The 17011-nt window shown below is 38.4% G+C and overlaps 1 protein-coding gene across 1 annotated transcript; it reads left to right on the forward strand.

Annotated features, from left to right (window-relative positions):
* Nucleotides 1-157: 157 nt before the first annotated feature.
* NUDT21 (nudix hydrolase 21) lies at nucleotides 158-15998 on the forward strand. The gene is made up of 7 exons (XM_036068941.2): nucleotides 158-428; nucleotides 3678-3878; nucleotides 4736-4799; nucleotides 9234-9323; nucleotides 13310-13385; nucleotides 14216-14330; nucleotides 15670-15998. Exons 1-7 carry the CDS (start codon nucleotides 313-315, stop codon nucleotides 15689-15691), a joined length of 684 nt encoding a protein of 227 aa, XP_035924834.1. The 5' UTR covers nucleotides 158-312; the 3' UTR covers nucleotides 15692-15998.
* Nucleotides 15999-17011: the final 1013 nt, after the last annotated feature.

Genomic DNA, 17011 nt, shown 5'->3' on the forward strand with positions numbered 1-17011 from the left:
GCCGACCAATAGGAAGTATCAAAGTAAAAGGAGGCGGAACCCATTCCTGGTTTACCAATGGAAGCTCTAGATATTGCGGCCATCTCATCAGCGATTGGCCTAGTGGCGCTTGGCCCGGCTGGCGTCCGCCTCTCTACTTCCTGCCGCCAGAGGCTCCGGATGCACTTCCGGCGTGCCTTCGCCTCCTCTTGCGCTCTCATGTTAATGGCGGGTGGCGTCTGCTGAGGGAGACGCAAATAACCGCTACCGGCACAGGGAAAGTCTCCCTGCCTGCCCCACTTCCTCTCTCCGCAAGTACTCGAGCTCGCCAGTATGTCCGTGGTGCCGCCCAATCGCTCACAAACCGGCTGGCCCCGGGGGGTCAACCAGTTCGGCAACAAGTACATCCAGCAGACCAAGCCCCTCACCCTGGAGCGCACCATCAACCTGTAAGTGCGGCCTGGCCTTAGCGCGCTGCATTCGCGGGCACCCCCTTCCTCGTGAGCGCTCGCAAAGACTGCCGATCTTCTTCCGGCGCGCCCCCGGCCCTCGGCGGGCTTCACGCCTCCCCATCACCTCCACTCCCGCTCGCGACTGCGCGCCTTTCTAGATCCCACGGGCCCCTTCGTGGTCCTCGAGCGCCACGGGGTTAGAGTCCTACTTGAGGGGGTTTTCCTTTCCCGGAGAGAGGGCTTGCTCCCATGCCCCCGGATTCAGTGATAGTAGGAAAATCCCGAGTTTGCTTTTGAACTCACCCCTTGCCCAGGTCTCCAGAGGAAACCAGCTGCAGAGCGTGGTGTTCATTCTTCCTGTGCAGTGTTTATGTTTTCACATCACGTATGTGGTATTGCTTTTGTGGGTTCTTATTTGGTATAAATGGTATAATGTTATCTTGTTTGCAATTTTCACTTTTCTGTAGCAGTGAGCTTTCGAGAGCTAGCTCTAATGCGTAGGTTTAGTTTTTTTCTCTTAACGGCTTAATTGATATTTGAGCTCCAGCATACACCACATTTTATTCATGTGCTCGGGGCCATCTGGCTTACCCTATGCATTCACCTGTCTTCTCTCCGCAGCGACAGCAGCCAGGCAGCCAGCGGGCCCCATCTTGGGAGGGTGCATACTGTTAAGGTTGGGCTTTCATTCAGACCCTGGAGGGGACCAGCATGTAGCCTCAGAGAACCCATTGTGGGCTGTGCTTTTATTTTCAACACTTTTCTGTTTGAACCCTTCAAGCTATTGCATTTCGGAGTCACTCTCAAAAGTTATCTCGCAGTGGCAGGTAATTGGCATTGGAGTTCTATCTTGCTCAACAAATTGTCAGTGTGTTCTCTCTTTTTTTTTTTAATCATTTCTGAGAGTTTGTGAGGCACCGTGGTGCTGACCCTAATGAAGGAAAGTGGCCAGTTTATACTGGGCAGTGTTTAAAAGGTGCAAGGACTGGGGCTCCTGGGTGGCTCAGTCGATTAAGCCTATGCCTTCCACGCAAGTTGTGATCCCCAGAGTCCTGGGATCTGGTCCCGCGTAGGGCTCCCTGCTCAGTGGGGAGCCCACTTTTCCCTCTCATTCTGCCTGAGGCTCCCCCTGCTTGTGCTCACTTGCTCTCTCTGTCAAACAAACAAAATCTTAGAAAAGGTGCAAGGATTTACTGATGCTGGTGTTTCCATGAGAAACTTCAGGTGTTTCTCTATTTTACTTTCAAATAAATTAACTTTTCCCCTTCAAAAGCGATTTGAAATTGAAGAGATGGTTGTAATTATTGTTTTATTTGGCAAAACAGGTGCTGGCATGGAAATTTAGACAATAAAAATGTTAGGTTTATGAAATCTGTAGCTAGATAGATGGGTATATACAAGTTAATATCTCTAGCTATTACATTAACATAATAGCAGTTTAATTTCATATCCCCTCTTTAAAACATCTTCATAAGATTCCCATGAAGCAGAAAAGGCAAACGTTCTTTTTAAAAATGTGAAAACACAGCTTCTGGATTACTTTGGTAATTAGGACTAGGGCTTGCGGTTTTCCCTTGATTTAACTTCATTATTGGATCAATTTGCATCAAGTTAGTGTAGAATTAACTTGGTGAAGTGTTTTTATTTTTGCTCCATTAAAGTTATGGGTTGATGAATTTACAGAATGTTTCCTCTCCTATATAAATATGGTATTCAGAAAAAAAAATCACTCTTGTGAACGCAGTTCACCTGGGTGGGTTATAATCTAACTTGAAAACAAGTCCTTTCTCCCATACTATACTTTCTTTTAGGAAGTACTGCATGAATGTCTACTTTGTACCAGGCACTGGGCATAATGCTGGGCATACAGTGGTGAGCAAGTAAGATGTAGTCCCTGCTTTGCAAAGTTCACAGTGTGATGGGAATAAAATGCATGTCTGGGCTGGCACTCTGATTTCATATCTGAAAATTCTTACATTTCATTTTGATGGCATCTCTTTATTGATATGAGAGCTGGCTTTTACAGTACAGATACATACAGCTATCCTTAATTCTTTCTAACTCAAGTTGTGAAAACTAAATGTTAATACATATAAAAAATTGCCTGGCACATAGTACTGTGTGAAATTGTTGTTGCTAGCAATGATGTTAGATTCAGTGTTGGGTCTACTGGGGAAGTTATTAAATTCTTTAAAGGATCCTGGAAATCGTATATGTTAGTTATTTTAGAGCTGCTTCATTCATGCCTAGAATCTGGCTTTGGTGTTAAGTTTTGACAATCTTGATTTGTTTACCTTTCAAGAATAGCTAAGTGGATTAATTAATATAGTTGTTGGCTTTTAATGTTAAGTCATTTTGATAGGGAATAGGCAGGTGTGGTCAAAGTGTTCTTACTCAAAGACTTATAATCAGAGGCTTCTTTAATGTAAGGGTTATGATTGGGGGGTTAAAAGGTGGTATGTTTCATTAAATATAAATATAGGATTTTTAACTATCTCTAAGGAAAAATTTGATATTTACTAGGCAAGATGAAAACTGTCTTTATATGAGCTATATTTTGAATTCTTGCTAGAGGAGGGGACAATATTCAGATTAGATACTGTGGGCAAAGGATTTGAATGACGAGAAGGGAAGAATAAGGATATTGGATAGAATACATGCAGAAAGGTAAGGTTTATATGGAGGGAAAAGATAAGTTCACCTGAAGAGGAAAGGGTTTCAGTACCAGAAAAGTCTGAGGGTAGTTGACTGGGAGAAAAGTAACTGAAGAGATGATGGAAGGTGATCGATCGCTCACCTTATAGAAAAAGAGATACTAGTCTTTAGCACCCATAATTAATAGAATTTCTGATTAGATTAGTAGAAGAGCCCAAGGGGGTGTTAGCCAGGTTGGCAGTGTTAGTCTAGCAGCCATGATCTAAAACCAGAGGATTACCAGATATCCAGATAGCCACTTCTCTAAGCAGTTGAGGGCCTAAAGGGGTGGTGTTATCTATACCTGAAAGTTAAGTGTGGTGTAGCAACTTGATGTAATGGAAGCTCTGGCCTTACAGTCCAGAGCTGGATTCTAATCTCTGCTGTCACATTAATTTGTGTAACTTTGGACAAAACCTGGTTCTCTGAGTACAGTATGAACACTTTTTTTTTTTTTTTTTTAAACCATAGTTACCTTATATGTGTTTGGTATCTGCCGTGGTAAATTATGGTCTTCAGTTCTCATGTTAGATATTTGTTTTTGGATCACAGGTACCCTCTTACCAATTATACTTTTGGTACAAAAGAGCCCCTCTATGAGAAGGACAGCTCTGTTGCAGCCAGATTTCAGCGCATGAGGGAGGAATTTGATAAAATTGGAATGAGAAGGACTGTAGAAGGAGTTCTGATTGTACATGAGCACCGGCTACCACATGTGTTACTGCTACAGCTGGGAACAACTTTCTTCAAATTGTAAGTGTCATTGGAAGTTAACAGCTAGACAACTTTTAATAGGATTGATGTTTGTGCAGCTTTGGAAGACAATTTTAGACCTTAGTCATTTATTTCCATAAACACTCCTGTTAATGGAGTCTTTAGAAAGAGAAAAAATGTCATTTTTCTCCAGTGTAGTATTCATTTATTCCTTAACTAGCAATCTGCATGTTTCTGTATATTGTTGTTAATAACTGAGCCTGATAGAAGCCCTGTGAAGCAAATTAGTTCAAGTTTAATTTCTAGATGTCATTGTACCATTACTAAGAACAAGTGATATTATTTCTTTCTTAGGATGAATGGTGTTTCCTATTCTTAAAATGACTTACATTTTTATAGGTAACTGTTTAGTTTTATCATTTAAACTCATAAATATCTCCATATTATACATTTAGTGCACAACTGTTTGACCAGATTGTACCAAAAAGAGAGGTCCAAATCCTTAGTTTGAAATTCTTGAAGAATGCCCCATTTTTCAGACCTAAAGAATGTGGTCCATTGCCTCCTTGGGCATTTCTAGAATCCATTATGACCAGATTACCTTCCAGAGAAAAGAGAGTGGGAAAGACTGGTGGCTAGAAGTTGTTTGTTATATTACATATTTTGTTCGTTTAAAGCTAGGGTTTGTGCACTGTTAGTCTGGTGAATTAATATTATGAATTCAACTTTATAGCACATTCTTCCCCCTCCCTTTGACATTTGTTTGCTTTGATTGCCTTATGTGACATTGAAATATGTGTTATTCAGTTATATGATGGAAATAACTATTATTGTGTTCTTCCTGTTATCCTAAAATTGTTTTAAGTTGAAAGGTGAAATTCTTAACCTTTATACAGACCAGGTGGTGAACTTAACCCAGGAGAAGATGAAGTTGAAGGACTAAAACGCTTAATGACAGAGGTATTTCTCCATTTAACTGCTTTGGTGGTTTTATCCTTGCCTATTTGAACATCATCAACTGAATGGATAATTAGGCTTTTTATCTTTTTATTTTTTAAGCTTATTTTGAATAGTTTTCAATAAATAAAACGTAAACACAGAGTGTTAGTACTATGTTTATTTTCCGTAAATTGAACTAGAACTTAACATTTTTTTCCATTAAGGTGTTGATGTAACAATAATGGTTAATAAAAGCCAACATTTATTGAGTACTTACTGTGCTAGGCACTTTTCTGAGTGCTTTACATGCAGGAGCTCCTTCAATCATCACAACAGTCCTAGGGAGAAGTACTAATATTAATGCCATTTTACCGATAGGGAAACTGGGCACAGAGGGTTCAAGTAGCTTGCTTGATGTTTACAGTTAGTATGTCATGGAGCTGGAGATTGGAATGCAGTTAGTTTTGTTGCAGCGTAGGCCGCTATAGGGTTTTAACAAGAGTGATTCCTGTTAAAAAGCTATTTTCATTTTTGCGCACATCTTATAAGCTTTACCCAAATTGTGCTACCTTTTAAAAGTCACTCTAATGTCTGTTTCTGAAGACTTGAGGCCAAATAGCACGCCATCCTTCCCTCTTTAATTACAAAACTAATACACATTCTGTGCAAAAATCTTGGCAAATACTGAAAAGCAGAAGGAGAAACAAAACTAAAATCACCTGTAATTCTACCACTTTGACCTATTGGTTTATCTTTCCAGTATTTTTTTAAGTGCATCGTATGTTTTAAATATTGTGCTCTGCTTGGACTTCCGTTTACATGTGGCTGATTGAACCTACTTGCTTAACTCAGCTGCTTCTCAGAAATCCACCAAAAAGGAAGTAAAGGGGTTTTAAAAGATAGAAATTCAGTAGGATTGAAGGAGTTTAAAATGAGACAATTGCAAAAAAGAATTTTTAGAAGCTAGAAAAGCAGATGGGCAAATCACATCTGACTTAGTGGAAACCTCAGCCCAGCAGGGGGGTAGCTCAGGACCTAGCACTTCATAACACCACAAAGGCTGAAGAATTGGAAGTGCCAGGTGCCCATGAAAGTGGGGGCATGCATGGATTGGAAACTGGATTGATGGATAGTCTGTATTTCTATATCTAGATAGTCTTCCACACTCTTTCCAGTTAGATAAAGATTGGCTGGTGATTGATTGTCAGTAGAGATTGACTCAGAACACTAAACATAATGAAAAAGTAGAAGGGATGAGGAGAATAAATGAGAGTTTACATCCTGAATAGTGAGACTTCTAGATTTCTACTACACTGATAAAATTGTGACAACTAGGCTTACATACCCCAGACTATAGGTTGGAGGTTTTGTTCCTAGAGAAAGTGACCAGTCCAAAAAACCCCCTCCAGATGATGATATTTGGGAATCTTCCCAAAGAGAATGGCCCTATCACTCAGAGGTGACAACTAAGTACCTTAGTACTTTACCCTTAATGTGAGCCAGGCTTTTGGAGAAAGTGTCTTAATAAGAAAAAGATCAAAAGAAGCAAAAGGAACTCAACAGAAACAGAAAATTCAGCAATCAATAAAATTATAATAAAAATTTTTTTTTTTTTTAAAGATTTTATTTATTTATTTGACAGAGAGATAGCGAGAGCAGGAACACAAGCAGGGGGAGTGGGGGAGAGACAAGCAGGCTTCCTGCCGAGCAGGGAGCCCGATGCGGGGCTTGATCCCAGGACCCTGGGATCACGACCTGAGCCGAAGGCAGACAGTTAATGACTGAGCCACCCAGGCGCCCCTATAATAAATATTCTTGATGTGATGAGAGGAGATAGCTCATCTGTGGAACACTGGACCATAAAAAAGACTATTCAGCCAACAAGAAAGAACCCATGAGTGTTGAAAAAATGTTAGCAGAAACAAAACATTCAGTAGAGGGTTAAAAGATTGAATTGAGGAAATCTAGAAAGTAGGATGAAAAGGTAAAACAGAGGTGTGAAAAGATAAAATTAGTGGGTCATTCTAGAAGGACCAAAATAGATTATAGATAAATAGGGCAGAGGAAGAATATCAAAGCAATAATTCAGACTTAACATGAGTTTTCAGGTTGAAGAGACCTGCTGGCCTGCCCTCTTATGAATGTTAAAAGATCCATGCAAAGGCATATCATCATGAAAGTTTCAATCAGTAAGGATAAAGAGAAGATCCTAAAAACTTCTGAAGTTGGGGAATGGAGGGGAGACATGAGTTAAATACAAAGCATCAACAGAAATGGTATTGACTTCCTAGAAATAATACCGGAAGTTAAAAGGTCTTGTAACATGCCTTCATAATTCTGAGAGAGCCTGATTTCTGCCATTGAATTCTCTGTCTAATCAAACCATAAATCAAGTGTGCAGGTAATTATTTCCAGACATACAGAGTTTCCAGAAATATATCTCTTGTAACTTTTCTCAGGAAGCTGCTGGAGGGTGTTCACTACCAAAATGAAAGAAAAAACTAAGAAGATACAGGGTTCAAAATATAGAGAGGATGTAACAACACGGAAGAGAGGCAGAGGGAAGCCCTAGGACTCCATTTGCGAGGCAGGAATGAGAGAGCATCTAAGACTAGAGGAGGATGATAGAAAGTGTCTCCTAGGAAAAAAATGAAATTGACAGAATAATTGACATTTGAATTGAGAAGAAATTTAAGTTCTTGGGAGAATGTGGAGATGAAATAGTGATAGTGAATGATATATGTATGAAACAGTTATTAACTCTAAAGGAAAAGGATAGTTGTATAGTAAGAAATGAAATTATAGTTTACTAAACACTCTGGTGTGTCTGAGTCACCTAGTCATAGTAATTTAAATACTGAATGTAGACTTAACTAGATATTGATAATGGGAGGACAGTGGAAGAGAAAGTATGAATGGAGGATATAGTTTTAAGATCCACATTCTCAGGGGCGCCTGGGTGGCTCAGTTGTTAAGCGTCTGCCTTCGGCTCAGGTCATGATCCCAGGGTCCTCGAATCGAGCCCCGCATCGGGCTCCCTGCTGTGCAGGAAGCCTGCTTCTCCCTCTCCCACTATCCCTGCTTGTGTTCCCTCTCTCGCTGTGTCTCTCTGTCAAATAAATAAATAAAATCTTTAAAAAAAAAAAAAGATCCACATTCTCACAGTAGAGGGTGTTAATTGCTTCTTTTCTTTAGGTTTATAAAAATATAAAGTAATCAAGAAATGACCAAAAAGAATGCATGAAAAGTATAACTATAGTGGAGAAACTGATGAACAGTATGTCAGCCAGGTGATCAAGGTTAACATCAGTGAAAAGTCCTGTCTGTATAACTTGCCCTTGACATGATGTGATGAGAATGGTACTTTAGTTTGGTGGTCTTCCTCTCCAAACTCTCCAAACTCCCCAAAATCCATAATCCCAGTCTAACTGAGGGGCATGTTATAAAATATCTGATTAGTATTCCTTAAAACTGTGAAGATCATCAAAAACAAGGAAACTGAGAAACTGTTACTACAGGAGATTCTGGGACTGGAAAAGGACATTAGTTTAAAAACTAAGGACATCTGAATAAAGTATTCACTTTCAGTTAATAAAGTAGCAGTATTGGTTCATTAGTTGTGACAAATGTGTTGTGCTAGTGTAAGATGTAAATAGGGGAAACTGGGTGTGGGATACATAGGAAGTTTGTACCATCTTGCATTTTTTTCTGTAAATCTGAAACTAAAACAGTTTGGTTTTTTTGTTTGTTTCAAGTTTTTATTTAAAATCTAGTCAGTTAACATATAGTGTTTATAGTTTCAGGGGTAGAATTTAGTGATTCATCACTTACATATAATATCTGGTGCTCATCACGAGTGTCCTTAATACCCACCTTCTACCTAGCCCATCCCCGCCCCCCCAGCAACCTTCTGAAACTAAAACAGTTTCTTTAAAAAGGTGAATGCTTGTAAAAATAAAGGTAAGTATGGGGGAAAACCGCAAAGAGTTGAAAGTTACAGCCAGTGGAAATGGGGAAAGCAGGACAGGGAACTTCTCTTTCTCATTATAAACCTTGTAGAACCATGTTTGACCAATTAAAATGTATAGAGTATAGTTTTGATTAAAATAACTTAAGTTTAATATGCCACACAGATTTATAAAAATGAAAGTTTTTTCTATAATTTAGTTAGGTAGTGATTTAAAGCTATTGTATGTATGGCATTGGCTGATGTAAGAAAGTGGTCACCTTTGGCTTTTCATGTGTGGCTAGGGCATAACAACAGATTTGTTGGTCCTATGTAGTTAGGTTGATACTAGATTGCCATTTTGGGACTAATAGTTATGTCCTGGGCCAAGTGACATAGATAATAATAGACAAGAAATTATAAAGAGAAAATCTATATCTTAAAAAAGAAGGATATTCATGGGTAGGTATATTTAGTTGTTTACTGACTGTATTATTTCTTTTTGACAGATATTGGGTCGTCAGGATGGAGTCCTGCAAGACTGGGTCATTGATGACTGCATTGGTAACTGGTGGAGACCAAATTTTGAACCTCCTCAGGTCAATGCTCATTTCTATTTGCTGAGCATTCGGGGAAGTAGAAAACTACTTTAATTCCAGCCTTTTGAAAAGAGTATAGCAGAATTTGACTTTCTCTCTCATTAGTTTAGATAAAAAATTTAAAAATCAAGCATTTTTTTCTTTTAAAGAAAAATTTCACACAGACAAAAGTAGGAATAATAAAAGTACATGAATCCCATTACCTGTCTTCCACCTTCAACAGTTAGCAGCTCATGGTCAGACTTCACCTGGCACGCCTTTTCCCCTGCCCTCACCTTGGATTATTTTGGAACGAATCGTAGGCATCATGTCAGATGTAAATATTTCAGTACGCATCTCTAAAACATAAGAGTCTCTTTAAATAAAAACAACACGGTACACATTCTCACACTAAGAGTAAGAAATTATTTCATAATAGCATTAAATATGTGTAACTCTGACTAGTTTCAAGTTTTTATTTTGTTCTCTGTTTAAATTAGGATAGTCTTTTAAATCTCTTTTGGCTGGTCAGTTTCCTAGTTCTCTTTTTTTTCCTCATAATTTATTTGTTAATGAAAACAAGCTTTTTAAAGTCCTTTGTGTTATCATTGTTGATTGCATTCTGCCAGTTGTCATTGAACTTGTAGTTCTTTCGTTTCTGTCCTATAAACTGGTAGTTAGATCAAGAGCCTGGATTTGGCTGGTGGGGGAGTATAAGGCTCACCATATGCGGTATATTATTTATTGCTACATAATAAATTACCCCCAAACCTAGCAGCTTAAGATAGCAGACATTTGTTATCTTAATTTCTCAGGGTCAGGCATCTGGGAGCTGCCTAGCTAGGTGGTTCTGGCTCATGGTCTCTCATGAAGTTATGGTCAGGCTGTTGGCTGGGATTGCATCACCTCAAGGCTGGACTGGGGCTGAAGGATCTGATCCCAGGTTCACACATGTGTTTGTTAGCAGGCCTCTCTTCCTGCACTGTTGGACTGAAGGCTTCAGTTCCTTGTTGGGTGTTGACCTGAGGCCTCTCTCTGTTACCATGAGAGCATCTCTATAGGGTAACTCCCAGTAAGGCAGCTGGCTTCCCCGAGAGCTTGAGATCCAAGGTAGAGGCAGTGACAGAGAGCATGCCCACGTAGAAAGCTGTGATCCATGTAACCTAATCTTGGCAGTGACATACCGTCACTTCTGCTATATGCTATTGGTCACACAAGTCAACATAGTACATTGTGGGAGGGGACTACCCAGAGGTGTGGATACCAGGAGACAGGAGCCATTGGGGGTCATCTTGGGGAATGGCCCTCACAGACAGTATCATGTGTTTCCATCAAAAGTTTTATAATGTCTGGTGGTCTCTTTTTGTAATGTTAGCAGATCATAGATAATAATTTCTTGGGTGTATTAATTCATTAAGGTTGTGATCCTTTTATTAAGAGAAACTTCTCTTATCAACTGTTTGGTTACCCTGAGGTATAGTTTGTGTAGGAAAGAATAGATGCTTCTTTGCAGAAGAATGAGTTAATTTATTAGTATCCTTCAAAGACTTTATTCAAAAGAAAGAATAAGACAGAGACTTGGGTACAGATAGTTTGTTTGGGAAGTGATCCCAGAAAGCAGTAGACTGGTGAGACTGATGGGAGAGAGAGACCAGAAACAGCAGTAGTCAAAAAAAAGAAGGGTATATAATTGATTTTATTACAACTATGGGCAGCTGGATTGATCCTGCTAAGGACTGTGAGGAACCATGTGGATTGGACCTTAAAATTGTTCCATTAGAAGGATGGAAGGCTAGAGACTCCTACCCCATTGGATGAGGGTTGTATTAACTCCCTTGCACTTTCATGTTGAGTCGGAGCACTGGTTGTGAGATTTTCTGGGGCTTTGGAAATGCTTTGAGGCTGAAAAGCAGAGAGTGAGACAGTGGCAGCAAGCTGGGAGCTTTCTGGCACTTTCCAACATAGCTGCCCTGAAATCTGAGGTGGGATGAGATCTGAGGTGGGTGGTGGTGAGGTGCACAAAAAGCATCTGGTTCAGTGACCTTTTAAAGTGTCCTATAACCTCATGGATTTAAATACATTCATTGTGTTTTAATCCATTGTAATGATTGATAATGGTACTGAGCTCAAATTTTCTTACCTTTAACTGATGGGAGCCTCTGATCCTGAATCCTGTTGACAAGGCTCTATGACTTAGATAGCTTCTTTGCATGACAAGATGTTCCAGGTTAAGAATTATACAAAATACCAGCCAAGCAAAAAATGATTATATCTGTCCTCTTCCTTCTGACTCTCTAGTATAGCTGAGGGATAGGAAGAGAAGGCACTGTGGAAGCTGGTGCTAGTACTCACTACCTGAAAATTGTCTTGGCTTTAAGAAAGTATAATTTCATCTGGAAATAGTGAAGTTCCTGGTCCAAAGGTACATAGAACGATAATTGTTAATGTTTTTTGGTTTCTGAACATTCTTTGATCAAACTGGAAGCTCAGTAATAACACAAAAGTTTTCCAGGCTACTTTCTGAATACTCCCCTCATTCATCTCCCCTACCAAAGTCCTAGGACAGTTCCCTTCATTGACTGAACCCTAGGGTTGGCTCTGCTAGCATGAGATATAACGTAAGTGTTGAGTGTTTATTTAATACACTTGGAGTATTGGTTAGGTGTCAGCGGGAAAAGAGCATGACACCATCTCCCTGTCTTTTTGTATAAAGTGCAGTTGGCTTAAAATAAACTCCCAAGATGAAGACTGGAGAAGAAAGTATTAAAAGAAAAGGAACAAATAGCCACGAGTAGAAGACAATTGGGGTAATGCCAGTCACTTTGGTTCGGTCATGGTGTAGGAGCTTTTGTTGTATGTGAACCACAGGTCTCCTGTAGCCTGTGCTCTTCAAACTACTACTCACTGCTGTGTCTGTCATTGCCACTGTGCCTGGTTTTCATGATTGTGTAGGGCACCTCCAAAGCCTGGGACAGTTGTCTTCATTCATCATACCTTAGGGATGGCTCTGGTGTATCATTATTCTAACTTGAATACTGGGATATCCAATGGGGTAGCATAGTGGGAAATAATAGGCTTTTACCATTAGATAAGGGTTGAATAGATGAGGTTGAATCCTGGTGTCACTACTTAGTTGTGTAGTCTTGGGAAAGACATGTAGCTTCTCAGTGTTAAGTTCTTACATAAAATGTGGGTGATGTTTCCTCCTTTTGGCCACCTCTGTTTTATCCTACTGTCCCCTTATATCTATTTTCAGCATTTTCCAATTCCCCTACTCTCAAATACAACTCCCAAAGCCAAAGTAGATTTTTTGAATGTATGTGGGGAGGTGCAGGTGAGTTGTCTATCTCTGACTTTTCAAATTCACTATGCCAGAATTCTTTCTGAGCTAGCAACCACCCCTCTCTAATTCTCTTTAGAATCCCTTAAATTCTTCAAAATATTTTCTCCATTTTCACAAGCACCTTGACTCTTTCTAGCTGACAGGACTCCACTGAGACTACTCATCTGGTATTCTGAAGCATGTATCTGGGGTGTGTGTGTGTGTATGTGTATGTGACATTGTTGGGGGAGGAGTGTCTTGTCAAATACCTCACAGGCCATATTTAAACTTCTAATATAGTAAACTTCATTGGGTTGTAAATTTCTCAAGCTGTAAATCTTGTGACTACTTATTTAATTGACTTGAATGGTTGAATGGTTTACTACTCACTATGTTGTATTTATTAAGCATTTATCTATTAGAACATCTGTTAGGTACCACGTTCTGGTAAAGGGAAGACTAGAAAGAGTTCTGTTTCTCCCAACAGTTTATGCTGTATTGGGAAAGAAGCATATAAAGAAATAAATGAAACCACAGGATACATGTTAAATTGTGTTGGGATTATGAGGAACATGGTCTCTGATACTTGATCTTAATGCCTGAAATGGGAGAAGTTGATAAATAAAGGCATGGAGGTATGAGGGATGTCTTGGCAAATGCAAATTATTCTCTTTTGTGATTTTAGTACCCATATATTCCTGCACATATTACAAAACCTAAGGAACATAAGAAGTTGTTTTTGGTTCAACTTCAAGAGAAAGGTAAGTTATTTTGTTTTAGAATGCAGCCATCTGAAAACTTTTGTAGAGTAATTTCAAGAATACTTATATTTGTGTTTTCTCCAAGTTCCTTGAATTTTTGGATTTATTGTGAAAATAAAAACATATACTTATGTATATACCAAATTAACTACTGTGTTTTTTTAAAGATTTTACTTATTTTTTAAAGATTTTATTTATTTATTTGGGAGAGAGTGTGAGGGCGAGCATAAGCAGGGGTGGGCAGAGGGAGAGAGGGAATCTCAGGTGGACTACACACTGAGCGCAGGGGCCTGAGCCAAAATCAAGAGTTAGATGCTTAACCGATTGAGCCACCCAGGCGCCCCAGAATTAACTAGTTCTTCTCATAGGTGTGCCAATCATGCTATAGGGGGAAGGTTAACTAGAGCCTAAAATACCAGATTGTAGTATTTTAAAATAGCTGTTTAGCTTCTGGTACTGATATTCACATGATAAACTAAAACTTTTAGGAGACAGAGGAATTAATTTTTTAAATACCACCTGTAGGTGTTTTGTACATTTTAACAAATAATTGTTTCTTGTCATAGTCTTAAAATGGAATTCAAAATAAATTATAAACCTGAAGGCTCTTTTCTTCTCCCCTTGTTCCCAGGGCCAGCACTTACAAGGTGCTCTTGGTTGTTAACACTGTGAACTTTGCTTGAAAGATACAACCAAAGTGTATTAAAGAGGATTATCTTTTTCCGCAAAAGTTTCTCAAATGTAAAACTGGTGATTACTTTATAAATGAATTTTAAGCAGTGATTATGTAAGAATTTACAGGAAATGAATACTGTTTTGTTTTATTTTAGCCTTGTTTGCAGTCCCTAAAAATTACAAGCTTGTAGCTGCACCGTTGTTTGAATTATATGATAATGCACCAGGATATGGACCCATCATTTCTAGTCTCCCTCAGCTTCTGAGCAGGTATGGAAAGTTGAATATTTTGTGACTGATTCATCTAAATTGCCAAATTTAAAATACTCTGAGCTGCTTGAGAAGGAATAGTTATGAAATTTGGTCTTCAAGGAAACTAAGACTGTAGATGGATTTTTAGTTTATGTACAAGCCATAGGTTAAATATGATTGACTAAAAGTATCCCCAGACTCCAAGTTGCAGCATGACATTCTGGTATTTGGGTGAGTGCTCTGCCCCACATCTGATATTTTTGTTACTGTTAAGTTTGAAGTCTGCATTCAGAGAAGAGATGGTAAAATGGCAGTCAGCACTATATAATAAAATTGAGGGGAATTATCTATATGAAAATGTGGAGAATTGAATCTCTTGGTGTAATATATTCTCTTTCCTCTTTGAAATGTGCTATATTTAGGTCTACTGGGATATATGGGATTAAGTCCTGAATTTTTACGTACATGGAGTTTGGTTTTTTGTTTTTGTTTTTTTTTGTTGTCGTTGGCTGATAGAGGTATAAGAAATGCATTTAAAAAAGAGTTGACTTGTACTGGTTGAGGTCCTTAGAGTCTTATATAGATAGGAGTCACAGAACAATGTGGTGGCTAAGAATATAGATGCTGTGGGCAGTGTTTGGATTTGAATTCCACCTTTTTTTTTTTTTTTAATTCCACCTTTAATAACTTTCTGGCAGTGTGACCTTAGACAAATGATTATGCCTATTTGCTTATTTAATCTTCACCTGTAAATCAGGGTGGTAGTCCCCACTTCATAGAATTGTGAAGAGCAAGTGAAAAAATGCATATAAAGTGCTTAGAACAGTGCCAGGCACCTGGTAAATGCCTAATAGATGTTAGTTCAAAAACAGTTCCAATAGTGATTTTGGCCTTCTGTGAAAGCTTGTTGAGTATGAAATTGGTTCTTTCCATTTTGTTAACTTATCAAACTTTATCTTTTGCTCCTCTTCTTTGGTCTGCTGATGGGTTAAAAGTTGAAGTATGAGATATGTAAAAGAGTCATATAATTCATTTATTTGAACACCGCTTATCAGGTATCAGGAACTGTGCTGAGTGACATAATACAATGAGGTATAAAAATTTTCCTTCTCTCAAGGAACTTGTTAGTGGATAATTAATCAAATGTATACTGTTAAATTTTTTTTAATTGTAAGTATTCAACAACACTGTTATTTAATGTGTAAGCCAGGTGAGAGAAAAGGATGTTTTGGTGTGAGAAAATGCCAAAAATGTCAAGGGAGGGTAGAAATGTCCAAATTTCTTTACCATCTAAGATAAAAAATACTTGGTAAATAATGCTGTTTTTAATAAAGATATTGTTCTTTCTAAAATTCAGGTTCAATTTTATATACAACTGAATTCCTGCACAGTGGAGAAGTAAAAGAAGCCGTCTCTGTGAGCACAGCTATACACAGTGTAGAATAAACATGGTAGAAAAGTTTTTTTTGGTTTTTATCTCTTTCCCAGTCCCTAAATTGCTACCTACTTTCTGTTGTTTGAATAGTAAAGTTAATATGAAGAACTCGATAGTGGTGTAAACAAATGTGATAATGTTTAATTTACTTTTGGTTCTACTCATACTTTTTTGTACAACATTAAAGAATATGAACTTCTTTCTATTTGTATTTTTTCTTTAATTTTCACATTAAACTTGTACAATTCTTACAGGTGAGGACTGTTTTTTTCCCCTTGCTCCTAGGCTGGTGATGTTAAGAGACAATGGCAGGTTTAGGTCAGTTGAGTATATGGGACCCTTGTTTGGATGCCATTTTGGGGGATATACTCCAAGACTGTGTTCTAGATTTTTGTGATGAGGAACTTCTGTTTCTTTTGGGAACTAGATTTGCTTGATGGAGTCCCAAGGTGCAACTCCTGAACCAAATAATACACTTTGAGTTGTTCTACAGCAGAGCTCCCAGTATATTACTAACTGGTACATTTCATACTGATTTTTTCAGACCTTTGTTCACAAGCAACAGACATTAAACATATGGGAAGCCATTAAAATTGGCTAGATTAGGGAAACTCATGGGAATTGGTATAAAAAGAGACCTTTTTGAGAGCTGACTGAGACTTTTTTCCTTCATATAATAGGGGTGTTAATTATTTGTGTTGCTGTGAAATTATGTGGTTTAGTTATTCTTAGGGCCATGGTAAAATGGTGATCTGTGAAGGAAGTTTTTAAAAGTGGGTCTGTTAGGTTTTGAACTCTTGGATTACCAAGTTAGTTATTTCAGTTTATATCCATAGAAATGAAAATTTGGTTTTAGCAAGTGACAAGCCTTTTCAAAAATATTTGGGGATAATTTGAATCAACTGAAATCTAAAGACAGGATAGGGGATAGATTTTGTCAGCCTGTGGGAAAAATGCCGAATTTTAAAGTTCTTTCAAATAACACTGCTAAATTAGGATCAGGTTTTGGGGGGAATAGAAAATTATTCTTAGGGCAAAGGAGTGTGCTGGCTGTGTCATTGCATAATGGTCCAAGTATGTTGTGCATGCCTTAAAACAAGCGTGTTGACTATAGGCTTAATGAAAAGGAGATCTTGTAAGATGCAGCTACTTAAAGAAGAGAGATTGCTGCAGTTTTTAAGAGATAGAAGTGAACTTTTGATTAGTTCTTACATCTTTATGATAAGATCACAGGCCTTGTCTCCTAAATATTGGGTGAGTTGAA

This window comes from Halichoerus grypus, chromosome 15 (assembly GCF_964656455.1).
Source record: "Halichoerus grypus chromosome 15, mHalGry1.hap1.1, whole genome shotgun sequence".
NCBI classification, from domain to species: Eukaryota; Metazoa; Chordata; class Mammalia; order Carnivora; family Phocidae; genus Halichoerus; species Halichoerus grypus.

Excerpts from the sequence above, each read along its gene's own strand:
- NUDT21 (XM_036068941.2), top strand. The coding sequence starts at position 313 with ATGTCCGTGGTGCCGCCCAATCGCTCACAAACCGGCTGGCCCCGGGGG. Across the intron at positions 4,800-9,233 it reads TAAAACGCTTAATGACAGAG|ATATTGGGTCGTCAGGATGG; the intron begins GTATTTCTCCAT and ends TCTTTTTGACAG. Across the intron at positions 9,324-13,309 it reads CAAATTTTGAACCTCCTCAG|TACCCATATATTCCTGCACA; the intron begins GTCAATGCTCAT and ends TTGTGATTTTAG.